At 36.4% G+C, this 13,601-nt stretch overlaps 1 protein-coding gene across 4 annotated transcripts in view; it reads right to left on the bottom strand.

The window, feature by feature from the left end:
• Positions 1–13,601, bottom strand: part of LOC141501629 (2'-5'-oligoadenylate synthase 2-like) — an 87,500-nt gene that overhangs the window by 47,652 nt on the left and 26,247 nt on the right. For all 4 annotated transcript variants that reach the window (XR_012472280.1, XR_012472281.1, XM_074205793.1 and 1 more), the window contains exon 8: positions 9,893–10,062. Coding sequence is in view for 2 of the 4 variants with exons in the window: in XM_074205793.1 (XP_074061894.1) it covers positions 9,893–10,062 (170 nt within the window). In the remaining 2 variants the exon portion in view is untranslated. The remainder of the gene's footprint in view (positions 1–9,892; positions 10,063–13,601) is intronic.

Genomic DNA, 13,601 nt, shown 5'->3' with positions numbered 1-13,601 from the left:
TCCCTGTTGTTTCCTTCTCTTTTCTTTCATCTAAGTTCTTTCCTAGGTCTTTGTTATTTTGGTGACCTTTTAGCCTTGTGAAATAAAAATCCTGAGCTTTTCCAGCTCCAGAGTTAGTCATGAGTTTTTCATTTTCAAAGAATTCTCATCTTTATGATGGCATCACCAATTTCCACATCACTGTGTACATTTTTCTCTTAATTCTGATAATTTTACTTTGTATCAGTTCATTTTAGTATTCTCAGATTTTTCTGAAACCACCTACTTTATTTCTTATGTCAAATAGAATTATATCACAATTATCCCTCAATTGATGGATATCATCTCAATTTCTAAATACTTTGCCACCATACAAATAATTTTGTACATGTGAGCCTTTTTCATTTTCCTTTACTGGATATCAGTCTATTAGCAGTTATCATGGATCTAAGAGTATGCAAAGTTTTTAATTTTATTTTTACACATGCACAGTTTTTTAAGCACTTTTGGCAAAGTTTCAAATTGTTCTGCAAAATGGTTTGACTGGTTCAAAGTTACAATGATAGTGCACTGATGTACTTATTTTGTCACATCCCCTCCAATTTTTGTCATTTTGTTTTTTTCAGTCAGTCTGACAGATGTGAGGTGGTATTTCAGAGTTATTTTAATGAATATTTATCTGATTATTACTGCCTGTTCATATTCTTTGACATTCATCAATTTTTTTCATAAATTTGGTTCAGTTCCTTATATATTTGAGAAATTAAATCTTTATCAGAGAAACTTGCTGTAAAACTTTCCCACCAGTTTATTTCTTTCCTTCAAATTTTACCTTCATTGATTTTGTTTGTGCAAATTTTTTTAATTTCATGAAATCAAAAATTGTCCATTTTACTTCCTGTGAGCCTTCCTATCTCTTGTTTGGTAATGAACTCCTTTATTCATGAATCTTTTAGGTAATTTCTTCCATGCTCTTTAATTTGCTTATTTCCCCCTTTATATCTAGATAATGTACCCTTTTTGAACTTAAATCTTGATATAGATGTGAGATGTTTATCTATACCTAATGTCAAAATATAATGTTTCTTTTTGGGGGGTGGTGGCTAGGCAATGGGGTTAAGTGACTTGCCCAGGGTCACACAGCTAGGTAATTATTAAGTGTCTGAGGCTGGATTTGAACTCAGGTCCTCCTGACTCCAGGGCTGGTGCTCTATCCACTGTGCCACCTAGTTGCCCAAAATATAATGTTTCTCAAACTATATTCCTGGAAAAAGACTGATTCCCTTTTTTAATTGATATTTTATTTTATTTTTCCAATTATATGTTATGAAAGTTTTTCAATTCATCCTCACTGCAGATGCATATTATTAAGTTACATAATTTCCTTTCACCCTCTCTTCCCAACCCCCCCTTCCCTCAGTGGTAAAAAGTCAGGTGAATATTGTACATACACATTTGTGTTTAACATGTTTACAGATTAGTCATTTTTGGTATGAGGAATTAGAATTAAGGGAAAAGAGAAAATATGACATAGGAAAGAAATACATAAGAGAAAATTTTAAAAAGTGAATGTAGTATTCATTCAGATTCTGTGGGGTTTTTTTATTTTGTTTTATTTTGTTTTTCCTCATCTGGATGGAAATAGCATTGTTCATGCCTGGTCTCCTAGGGTTGTCCTTTTTATCTGAACTACTAAGAGATGCTGCATCCATCCAGGTTGATCAACTCATAATGATGTGTACAATGTGTGCAATGTTCTCTTGGTTCTGTTCCCTTAGCTCAGCTTCAGTTCCTGTAATTCATTCCATGCTTCTCTAGAGTATGATTATTTACAGTTTTTTTTATAGAAGAATGGTATTACAATAATATTCTTATACCATAACTTATTCAGCCATTCCTCAGTTGTTGGGCATCCCCTCAGTTTCTAATTCTTTGCCACCACAAAAAGAGCTGCTAGGAATATTTTGGAATGGGGGGATGTTTCCCATTTTTTAATGATTTCTTCTGGATAAAGGTCTAGTATTGGTATTGCTGGATCAAAGGGTTTGATCAGTTTTATTGATTTTTGGGCATAATTCCAAATTGCTCTCCAGAATGGTTGGATCAGTTCACAATTCCACCAACAATGCATTATTATCACAAGTCTCCCACAACCGTCCCAACATTTCCTTTGTGTTATCTTAGCCAATATAATAGGTATGAGGTGGAACCTCCTACTTGTATTGATTTGCATTTCTCCTACTTGTTTTGATTTGAATTTCTCAGTAATAATTTGGAATATTTTTTCATATGATTATATATAGCCTTAATTTTTTCATTTGAAAATTGTTCATATCCTTTGATTATTTGTCAATTGGAGTTTGACTTGTAACCTTATAAGTTTGATGCAATTTCCTATATATTTTAAAAATGATATCCATATCTGAATGCCTGGCTGTGAAAATTATTTCCCTTTCCATACAGCTGACAGATAGGTTATTTCTTGGTCTGTTACATTGATGATAAGGACATGATTCTAGAGAAATGGGCTGAACATTTCCAAAGTGATCTTGATAGACCATTATCAATCATGGCAGAAGTCATTGACCAGTTATTTTAAGTTGAAGTCAGTCAATCCCTAGCTGAAGTTTCAACTGAAAAAGAGGTTTGGAATGTCATTAGGCTCTTTTCAAGTGGCAAAGCACCTGATGCTGATTTTATTCCAGCTGACATCTACAAGGTGGGGGGGGTCCATCGTTCATCCAAAAATTGACTGAAATTTTCCAGGTTATATAACATGAAGTTGTCCCCTAAGAATTCAAGGATGCCTCCATCGACCATCTCTATAAAGGTAAAGAGAATAGATTGTCCTGTGACAATCACAGGGGTATTTCTCTTTTAGTCTTTGTTGGTAAGAGTCTTGCCAGAGTCATTCTTAATAGATTGATCCCTCATAAGTTGATCACCTTCCTGAGAGCCAGTGTAGCTTCAGAAAGGGTTGAGGAACAATCAGTATGGTGTTTGCTGCCTGACAACTCCAGAAAAAATGTCAGAAAAGAACAGGGGTCTGTGTACAACATTTGTAGATCTGACCAAGGCCTTTGATATTGTTAGTCATGAGAGTTTATGGAAAATAATGTCAGCATTTGGTTGCCCAGAGAAGTTCATCAGTATTCTACATCAGTTTCATGATAGCATGCATACCTGGGTTCTGGATAACGGATGATGCTCTTGAGATTTCCCAGTCACCAGTGGAGTAAAACAAGGATGTATCTTTGCTCCCATACTTTTTAGTATGATGTTTTCAGTCACATTATCAAGTGCATTCAATGGGAATGAGCATGGCCTCAAGGTCAGCTATTGTACTTTTTAACTCTTTAACTTGTAAAGGCTACAAGCCAAGAACAAAAGTGGAGGAACTGTTGGTGCATGATCCTCTGTTTGCAAATGATTGTGCACCCAATGCAGCCTCTGAAGCTGAGATGCAACAAAGTATAGATCTATTCTCTGCTGCTTGCACTCATTTTGGTCTAACAATTGACACCAAGAAAACACAGGTGCTCCATTAGCCAGCACCACATCATCCATATGTGGAACCATCATCTGTAGCAAATGGAGAAGTTTTGAGTACTGTGGACAAGTTCACTTACCTTGGTAGTGTACTTTCCAAGGAGGTTCACATTGACAATGACATTGACAGGAGGTTGAGGTCCCCATTATTAAAATTTTGCTATGTCTCCTTGTAACTCATTCAGCTTTCCTCTAGAAATTTGGATGCTATATCACTAAGTGCATAAATGTTTAACGATGATATAGCATCATTGCCTATGGTATCTTTTAAGAAGATGTAGTTTCCTTCCTTATCCCTTTTAATGATATTTATTTTTTTCCTTTTTCTTTGTCTGAGATCAAGATCACTACCCCTTATTTTTTTACTTTAGTTGAAGCATAATATATTTTGCTCCAATTTTTTACTTTTGCTGGGTGTATCTGTTTCAAATGAGTTTTTTTGTAAACAATATATTGTAGGATTCTGATTTTTAATCCATTCTACTATCTGTTTCCATTTTATGGGAGAGTTCATCCCATTCACATTTACAGTTAAGATGACCAATTCTTTGTTTCCTTCCATGCTATGTTTCCCCATTTATATTTTTCTCTTTCCTTTCCTCTTTTTCCTTCTCACCAAAGTTTTACTCCCTTTCCCCTTTAACTTTTCTTTTAAATTTTAACTTTCAGTTTATTTTCATTTATACCTTTTCTTTACCTCTGATCAGTCCCTTCTTCCCTTTTCTTTCTTTCCCCTTTCCCACTTCCCTGTAGAGTAGGATAGATTTTTAAACCCAAGTGGGAGTCAAATCTATTAAATAGAATTTACTCAAGTGTTCACTCCTTCCCTTCTTTCCCTCTAGATCTTTATGCCTCTTCACTTGATGTTATTTATCAGTAGAAGTACTTCTAATCAAAGTGCCACCAATCAAAGTTTGATTAATTGCTTGATTGTTTGATAAGCTCAAAGTACTATCAAAATACAATCATAGGTTGATAGGTTGATTGCTTGATTGTTCAATAAGTGGCTTGCCTCATCATCACTAAGTACCCTCCCCTTTTCTGTCTCATTAGAAATACACTTCTCAAGAGTCCTGAATCACATCAAATTATAATCATTTTATACCTTACCCCTTTTCATGTATTCTCCAGGGACACTCAATCCTCATGAGCAAAGTTAAATCATTTCATGAACCATTTGTACCAAGAGTATCCCAAGTGTACTCTTTCCCACACTATCCCCCTTTTAGCTCCTCAATCAAGGTCTTTGAACCCTTGCTAACTAAAGTATGTATTAAGTCCAAATCTTCTAAGTATTACCCATTCTCTGCCCCTAAAGTCACTTCTGATTTAATTGATTATAGAGTCTCCAAGTGCTCAAATCACTGGGACACTCTGAAGGTCTCTCTTAAGAATTTTAAATTGATTATATGGTATGGGAGACAATGGCCCACAACTACCCAGCATAGTATGAGCAAGACAGAGTTAAAGTAGGTCAAAGGAAACTGAAACACATAAGTTTATAGTAAACACCCACAGCTTTTCATCTGGGGTATTCATTCCAAACATAGTGATGTCATCTTGGTCCTCTTCAATAGAAAGACAAGAACCAGCCATAATCATATCCTCTAAATCCAATCTCTTCAATTATATTCAACCTTAAACTATCCTAAGAGAAATACAATTCTCAATAGTTACAAGTCATATCTTCCCTTATAGGGTTATATACAATTTGATGTTCTTGACCAAAATTTGTTTTGTTTTGGTTTTTTCCCCCTTTTTGTTTACTTTTTTAATGCAGTTTTTGAGCCTTGTATTTGGAGATTGAATTCTCTGTTCAGTTCTGGTCTTTTTATCTGGAAATTTTGGAAGTCCTCTTCAACGAATATCCAATGTTTTCCCTGACAAAATATGCTGAAATTTGTAGGTTAGTAAATTCTTGGTTGTAGTCCAAGGTCCCTTGCCCTCTGAAATATGCTATTCCAGGTCCTCTGGTCCTTCAGTGTTGAAGCTGAAAAGTCCTGTAGAAGTCTGATTGTATTTCCTTTGTATTTACATTGTTTCTTTTTTGCTGCTTGTAGTATTTTCTCCTTTATTTGAGAATTCTTGAATTTGACTATGATAGCTCTTGGAGTTTTTATCCTGGGGTCTCTTTCTGGAGGAGTTCTGTGCATTCTTTCAATGGCTATTTTATCTTCTTGTTCTAGCAGATTTGGACAACTTTTCCTGATAATTTCCTGAAAGATATTTTCCAGGCTCTTTTTTTTGATCTAAGCTTTCTGGTAGTCCGATAATTTGTAAATTATCTCTCCTGGATCTATTTTCCAGGTCATTTGTTTTTTCTTAAAAGGTACTTTACATTTTCTTCAATTTTTCCAACCATTTTACTTTGATGGAATCTTGTAGTCTAGTAGATTCATAGGTTTCTATTTGTTCAATTCTAATTTTAATGGTTTTATTTTCTTCATTTAGCTTTTGTGTTTTTTTTCCAGCTGGTTAATTTTAATTTTTTGCTGAGTTGTATTATTTTTCCTGTTAGTTGATTTTATTTTTTGAAGAGTTACATTCCTTTTCCAGTCAGTTATTTTTACTTTTAAAAGAGCTGATTTCTTTGGTCAATTTTCATAATTTTCCTGCATGACTATCATTTCTTTTTTCATTTTTCTTTTTTCTCTCTTTGGTTTTTAAATTCTTTTTTAAATTCTTCTGTGAGCTTTTGAATTTGAGTCCAATTCACAGACTCTTGAGACTTCCCCTGTAAATAATTTTTCACTGTTTTCTTCTTCTGAGGTGGCATTATTTCACCTTTATCTGCATAGTAGTTTTCTATGGTGAGCTCTCTTTTAGCTTTTTTTGCTAGTCTTGATTGTCTGAGTTCTAATCTTGGGGAACAGGGAGTATAGACCCAAGTTTGTTCTGCTGGACCTGGGGTCTGATCCCAGACTTGTTGTTGGCCAAGGAGTTGCCCATGCAGTTCAGGGCTTGTCTTTGTAGAGGTTTGTTTCCTCTTTTATGTCCTGGTTCTTCCTATGCAGTGATTTATTTCCAACCTGGTCCAGTGTTCCCAAGGTTTGGACTTAGTTTGGGGTTGGGATCCTCCTTGTTGGTTTGCTATATAGCTGCTGGAACCTATGCTGTTGCTTCTAACCATCATATCTTCTTTTTATGTATTTTGTTTTAATCACTTTCCTCCCTCCTTTTATTTAGCCCTTTCCCTACTATTTCCTGTTGGATAAGAGTAATTTCTATCATCAATTAAATTGATTATGTGGTATATATTTTTACCCTACTTGAACCAGTCTTTTGCCTGTTCCTCCCTAACTCCATTTTCTCTTCCATTGTGAAAGCTCTTTGTTGAACCTCTATTTTATGAAATAATTTCTTCCATCCTTCTTCTTTTCCCTTCTCTTAGTGCAGCTCTTTTTCATTCTTTCCTTCTTCTTTTGAGATATTAACACAATAGACTTATGACCATGTCCTCTGTTTAAGTTGACTGTTTCTCATTCCTTAATGATTATGGTTCTCTTTGATATCAAATAATAGAATGATACCCAGGAAAGTTGAAGGTTTTGTCTTCCCTTGTTATGTATATTATGTTCCCCCCCCTACCTTGCTACCCTGTAAGTTTTCAGATCTCCCTCAGGTTGGGGTGATCATTACTAGAATGGTTTCCACTTAAATGGTAAATTCCATAGCATAAAACTCCATGTTTAACCTGTATTTTCTGTCATTTTATTTTAATCCTATAATTTTAAAATTTTGTTTTTAAGGTTAAAAAGTTGAGCAAAATAGTTCCTAATAATTACTTTAATTTCATCTTCATTGGTTGTGCATTCACCCTTTTCAATTTTGATACTGTTAATTAAATTTTCTTCTTTCTTTTATAAATCAAATTAGCCCATGGTTTATCTATCTTGTATTTCCCTCATAAGATCAGTTTTAGTTTTATATATTAGTTTTAATTTTATCATTTTTAATTTTATTATTCTCCTTTGATTTTTAGGATTTCCATTTTGGTATTTAAATAGTAATCTTAAATTTTTATCTAGTGTTTTTTGGTTGTTTTTCCAATTCATTGATCTGCTTTTTCTCTTTCTTATTGATACATGTTTAAAAATATTAAACTTCTCTTAAGTACTATATTGACTGAATATCACAAAATTTTGTTATATTGGTGGCAGCTAAGTTGTGCAGTGGATAGAGCACTGATCCTGGAGTAAAGAGGACCTGAGTTAAAATCTGGCTTCAGATCTTGATGTATGTGACCTTGGGCAAGTCACTTTAACCCCATTGTCCTGCAAAAATCAAAAACCAACCTCTCCCAACAAATTTTATGTTGTTTTGTTGTCATTATCTTTAATGAAATTGATTACTTTTATATTCTTTGACCCACTTATTCATTAGGATTAGATTACAAAGTTTCTTGTTGATTTTTATTCTATGCTTTAAAGATGCATTATTGAATGCATTTTTATTGTATTACTGTCTGAAAAGGTCTCTGCTTTTCTGCATTTATTTTTTTAAATTTTTGAAAATTTATTTCTTTAAGGCAATGGAGTTAAGTGACTTGCCTAAGGTCACACAGCAAGGCAATTATTATGTGCCTGAGGCCAAATTTGAACTCTGGTACTCCTGACTCTAGGGCTGGTGCTCTATCTACTGCACCACCTAGATGCCCCATTCTACATTATTTTTGAAGTTTTCATTCTCTAATAATACATACATATATATGTATATATATATTTCCTAACTGTGAACCTTAAATTAGAGTTTGGTTCTGCTCACCTCTGAGAGGAATGATTTGTCAGAATCTCTGTCTTTTTGTCTTTCTGCACTTTCTTGGCTTGGTTTGGGGGTCTATAGGTTTTCTGTTTCTTCAAATGTGTGGTGATACAGGGAGAGGTCTAGATACTGCTATCTTGGTCTTCATTCTGGTCATGTAGGGAGGGCCTCTACTCTGTCTTGACTGTAACTGCTCCTTTCTGCCCTGGAACTGAGCACCTAGAACTGGGTAATAATCGACAATGACCAAATAGTAGCTACCTCTTCTTCTGTTCCTAGTATTAGCACAGGGTTCTCCTAGAATTTTTTGATGACCAGGTGTTCAGTCCCCTAAATTTATCTTAGAACTAATTGTTGCTGCTGTGCCAAAGCCTATGGCTTTTGCCACTTCCATTGTGTTGTGCTCCTAGTCAATCCTCCACCCCTGTGTTTATATACCTCTTTTTTGGTAGTCCTAAGCTGTGTTGGATTGGAAAAAATGCTGTGACTTTTTGTTGACTTTCCCATTCAGAATTGTGACTATGGTCTTGACCAACACAGGATCATTTCCTTATATTTATTTGCATAATAAGATTGCATAATTTGCATAACAAGACTGAATTTTCAATTGTCCTGCTACCTGTCCTTTGGTGTTCAGTTGTTGCAACATTATGGAAATATTTAATGCAAAATGTTCTTTCTTTTAGGAAAACACAATCAAGGTTTTACCTCTTTTTCTAGTCTTTTTTTACAATTGCTATCATTAATGCATTCTCTGTTCTGGTGAGGTTGGTGTATTATGGTTCCCATGATCCCCATATGTTGCTATATATATGGTCCCTACACAACCCACCTCTCTCTCACCATTAAAAAATATCATTCCTTCTCAACTCAGATTCATAGAACCAGTCTTCAGCTTTCTTCTAACAACAACTCAGGGTCTCTAGAGGCCCTTATAGACTCTTTTCCGGAATGATGATTCTCATCCTCTTGACATAATTTCTTGCTATTTTATGTCTGCTTTCTTGTGTTTATATATTTGTCCCTCCACCCCCAGCCATGCCTGTAGAACCTAATCATCTTGAGGTCAAGGGCTGTCTTATTTGTAGCACAAGAGTTTCCAAGATAAATATTCACTGAATCATTTAGGTGGCAGGAGAGTGACACCATAAACATTTAGGTGTGGCTTACATCTTTGAGTTGATGCTAGGGAGCCTTTAAAGATGCTTGGGAGTGAAAATATGGGGCAAAGACACTTGGGAAACCCCAAAGCAGTTATTTTGTCTTTTCCCTAGAGCTATCTGTTGAAAGAACTTGTGGCTTAGCACCTGATGCTGCCCTTTGAACAGGCAGGTACCTTTTTACTGCAATGGAAAGACTGATAAACCTGGATCCAGGATATCTGAGTTTGAATGAACTTTTGATACAAGTTATAGTTAAAGTCATCACACCTCCATGAATCTCAAGTGTCCTTATCTATAAAATGGAGGTCACAGTGTTTGCGTTACCTGCCCCACAAGGTTGCTGTGAGAACCCTTTGTAAACTGTAAACCCAATCTAGGAATGCAACATTAATAGCAAATTATGAATGTGAAAACTAGAAGGACTATTTGAAAAAATTTACCTGTTGGTACCAGTACTTCATTAGGCAGATTAGATTCTTAAGCTTGGTAGGATGAGATCTGCTGAAGTCTCTTTGCAGTTCTGTGAGTACACCATCAAAGTATCTTCTAGGTGATTTGATGAGTTTGATATAAATCTCAGGGTCTGGCTGGTATTTTGAAACCCATTGACCTATAATTAAAAAAATAATAAAATTGACTATCAGTTTCATTTCTCTTTGATTTTTTCAAGGCAATAGGGTTAATTGACTTGCCCAAGGTCACACAGATAAGTAAGGTTTTTTAAAAAAGTGTGTATCTGAGGCTGGATTTGAACTCAGGCCCTCCTTAGTCCTGGGTAAGTGCACTATCACTGCACCACCTAGCTGCTCCAACTGTATAGTTTTCAAAGTACTTTTGCATAATATTTTAGTACTACAAACTTGAAATCACCACTAGACACAGGTAGTCATGATGAAAAAGAAATATTAGGGAAATATGTGGAGTATTTCACCTGTCTTCAGTCAAAACTAGGGATTTAATATTAACTTAAAAATGGTCTGGAAGACAAGAATGGGTACTATGTTTAGTAATGTTGTAGAATCACCAAGGATTAGATAAAATGGCTTTCATCTAAGTTTTGAGAGAATGTATATAAAAATAACTTGAAAAGAATAAAATTCTTATAAATATACTTTAAGAGGCAGTGATTTCATTAGTGTTGTCATTTCCTCGAATGATGGAAAATTGAACAATCTCTAAAGTCTGATAGGTGGTCTTTCTTTTTTTTTTTTAGGTTTTTGCAAGGCAAATGGGGTTAAGAGGCTTGCCAAAGGCCACACAGCTAGGTCATTATTAAGTGTGTGAGGTCAAATTTGAACCCAGGTCCTCCTGACTCCAGGGCTGGTGCTCTATCCACTGCACCATCTAGCTGCCCCGATAGGTGGTCTTTCAAAGAAAGTAGTTGTGGCTAAAAATTTCAATATACTGCAGCTAATTTGGGCTCAAGCTTCTCCAGGACTAACTGCACTAATTTGTGCACCATAGGTGTGTAGTCCACAGCTTTCCAGTTAAGGGTTGGAATTATCAGGGCTTACATTCTGCTAGCATGCAACCATAATGAAGCCTTTAATACTGTTATTAGTAACAATCCATTATCTCCACATGTACTCTATGATTCAGTGACAATGGTCTTCTTCCTGTTCCTTGAATAAGACTGTCTGTCTTCTATATCTGGAATTCTCTTCCTCTTCATCTCTGTCTCTTAGATTTCCTGATTTCTTTTAAGTCTTAGTCAAAATCTCACCTTCTGCCTAAATGAATGTAAATTTTGATCACTGAAATCTGGTAAGATAGTCCAAGGTTATTAGAGCAAGAAATTGGGGGGGGGTGGATAGACACACCCTTCCAAAGCTTTGATTTCAGGTATACACCTGGGGGGCCCCACAGCTTGTCAAAGATAGGTCTGGTACCCCAATTCCCTAATTTGACCTGCATCACAGCACCATTACTGATGACCTCCTCTGGCACTCATTGATTGGCCAGCAATAGATCCCAAACTCACTTGGTCATAGTTTGGGCCCTGACTCACTCAGAGTGAATTTAAATAGCAATTGTTTTTGTTTTGGCCAGAAACCCTGAGGGTCTTCCCCTCCCAGGTTGATTTTTTTTTTTGATTATGCCAAAGAGACCACTTTTTGTTTCATTTCTTTAGTTACCTGCTTTATTTACTGAATGGACTTTGCCTCAGTCAACCTGAGACCCATTAAAGACCCTTGTTTAAAAAGGTCAAGGTCTCCTATTGCATCCATACTGATCCCTATCTTGCCACTAGATCCACATAGCTCTGGAGGAGAAAGTGAGACTGGTGACTTTGCACAGCTCTCCCTCACTTAAATCCAATTCACTTGCCTGTCATGGCATCAATTTGCAGATGTCATGTTCCCCTTTGAGAATGAAGGACAAATAACAGTAATAACCCCACCTAGAAACCTAGCTTCTCGGGTTTTTCCCTAGACTTATGAGAAGGTAATAGTCAGCTGAGGACTTTATCTGCCATTGTGAGTGGAAGAGGTATAGTTTCTTGCTCTGCCATCTCTCTATCTCCATTCATGGATGAATATTATTGATTTCGAATAACAAATCAAAGGTCACTGGGTATCATCGGCATCCTGGAGAGGGAAGATTCCCATGGTTTGTAGGAGTCTTATATAACTGAAAAGGCAGAAAGGTCAAGGAAGACTCATTCCTCCTGGCATGTCCTCCTAGGCAATGTATCTGAGATCCTGCCCCATCCTGAGTTGAGGGCTGCTCCCTTTGATGGACAAAGCTAGAAAGTAGCTTTTCAGATTCCCACTCCCTTTTATGATAGTGTAATAGTACAAATAAACCATCTGCAAAACTCCATTTTAGGAGTCCAGGTTTTTTTTTAGCCAGACACCCAAAGATACCTACCTGCAAAATCAGCAAACTTACAGAAATTTCAATAAGCTTGTATGTCAATGTATTTCTGTTTGTTCTATTCCTTAGTAAAAGTTGCCCCCTATTAATTCTGAGGGTTAATACATGCTTAATTTAATTATTATTTTTTTAAGACCAAACTGATGGAGGTCGTCAGTAATGGTGCTGTGATGCAGATCAAATTAGGGAATTGGGGTACTAGATCTGTTTTTGACAAGCTGTGGGGCCCCCAGGTGTATACCTGAAATCATAGCTTTGGAAGGGTCTGTCTATCCACCTCCCCGCCCCCAATTTCTTGCTCTAATAACCTTGGACTAATGGCTGCTTGGGCTTTCCATATTTCTCTAAGCTTGCTCTAGGGATAGAGATCCCAGAAGGTCTCCATTGCACATCCCCCATGTTGAATTTGAGCCAGTATTATCAGTGCTGCACAACTAAAAGTTGACCCTAAATTATGACTACTCCTAGGGTTTTGTTGACCAGTCTAAATTGAATTGACCTCAAAAAAGGAAAAAGAATTTAAAATGATAAATTTTGAATTACAATCTATTATTGTAGAAGTTTTTTTCTTTTCTCCTGTAAGCTCATCTTAACTCCTCCTTCCCCCACTCTTTACTTAACTAAGCTTTTCCCCTTCCCCAATCCCTTTGCAGGTCCTGATCTCACCCTATCAAAAATGGCCTGTGGATGAAGTCCCAGATCATCTGGATGAGGTATTAAGGAACGTAAATCTGTTTCACAAGGTAGTTTGGGGAATGGAATGAATTTAAGGGAACTTCCCCATAGGTTTTTCAGTGTTAAAGCTTTCTTCAATCCCTCTTAAAGGCAGTTGTCCTAAAAACAGTAGTCTGCTCATTCCTTAGTATCCCAGATCTCAGAAAAATTACAGGTGAGCAGAGTGGTTAAAGAAAGATAGAGAACGCTGAAAAATCATCCACCTAGAACTGGTAATTAAATTCATGTGAGCTGAAGAGATCAGCTGAAGAGAAGGAAGGAAAAAAGGGTCCTGGAGAGAACCCTGTGGGACACACACAGAAAGAGGGCATGCTCTGAAGGAGGAATGGGCAAAGAAGAAGCAGGAGAAGGACAACCAGGAAGGGAGGATGTCCTGAAAACCAAGTGAGAAGAGAGTATCAAGGAGGCGTGATCAATGATGTCAAAAGCTGCAGAGAGGTCAAAGAAAATGTGGACTGGGGAGCGGTTAGGTGGCGCAGTGGATAAAGCACTGGCCCTGGAGTCAGGAGTACCTGAGTTCAAATACGGCCTCAGAAA

This window comes from Macrotis lagotis, chromosome X (genome assembly GCF_037893015.1).
Source record: "Macrotis lagotis isolate mMagLag1 chromosome X, bilby.v1.9.chrom.fasta, whole genome shotgun sequence".
Classification (NCBI taxonomy): domain Eukaryota; kingdom Metazoa; phylum Chordata; class Mammalia; order Peramelemorphia; family Peramelidae; genus Macrotis; species Macrotis lagotis.
Note: the sequence above shows the minus strand (reverse complement) of the source record. Positions and strands in the feature narration are given on the sequence as shown.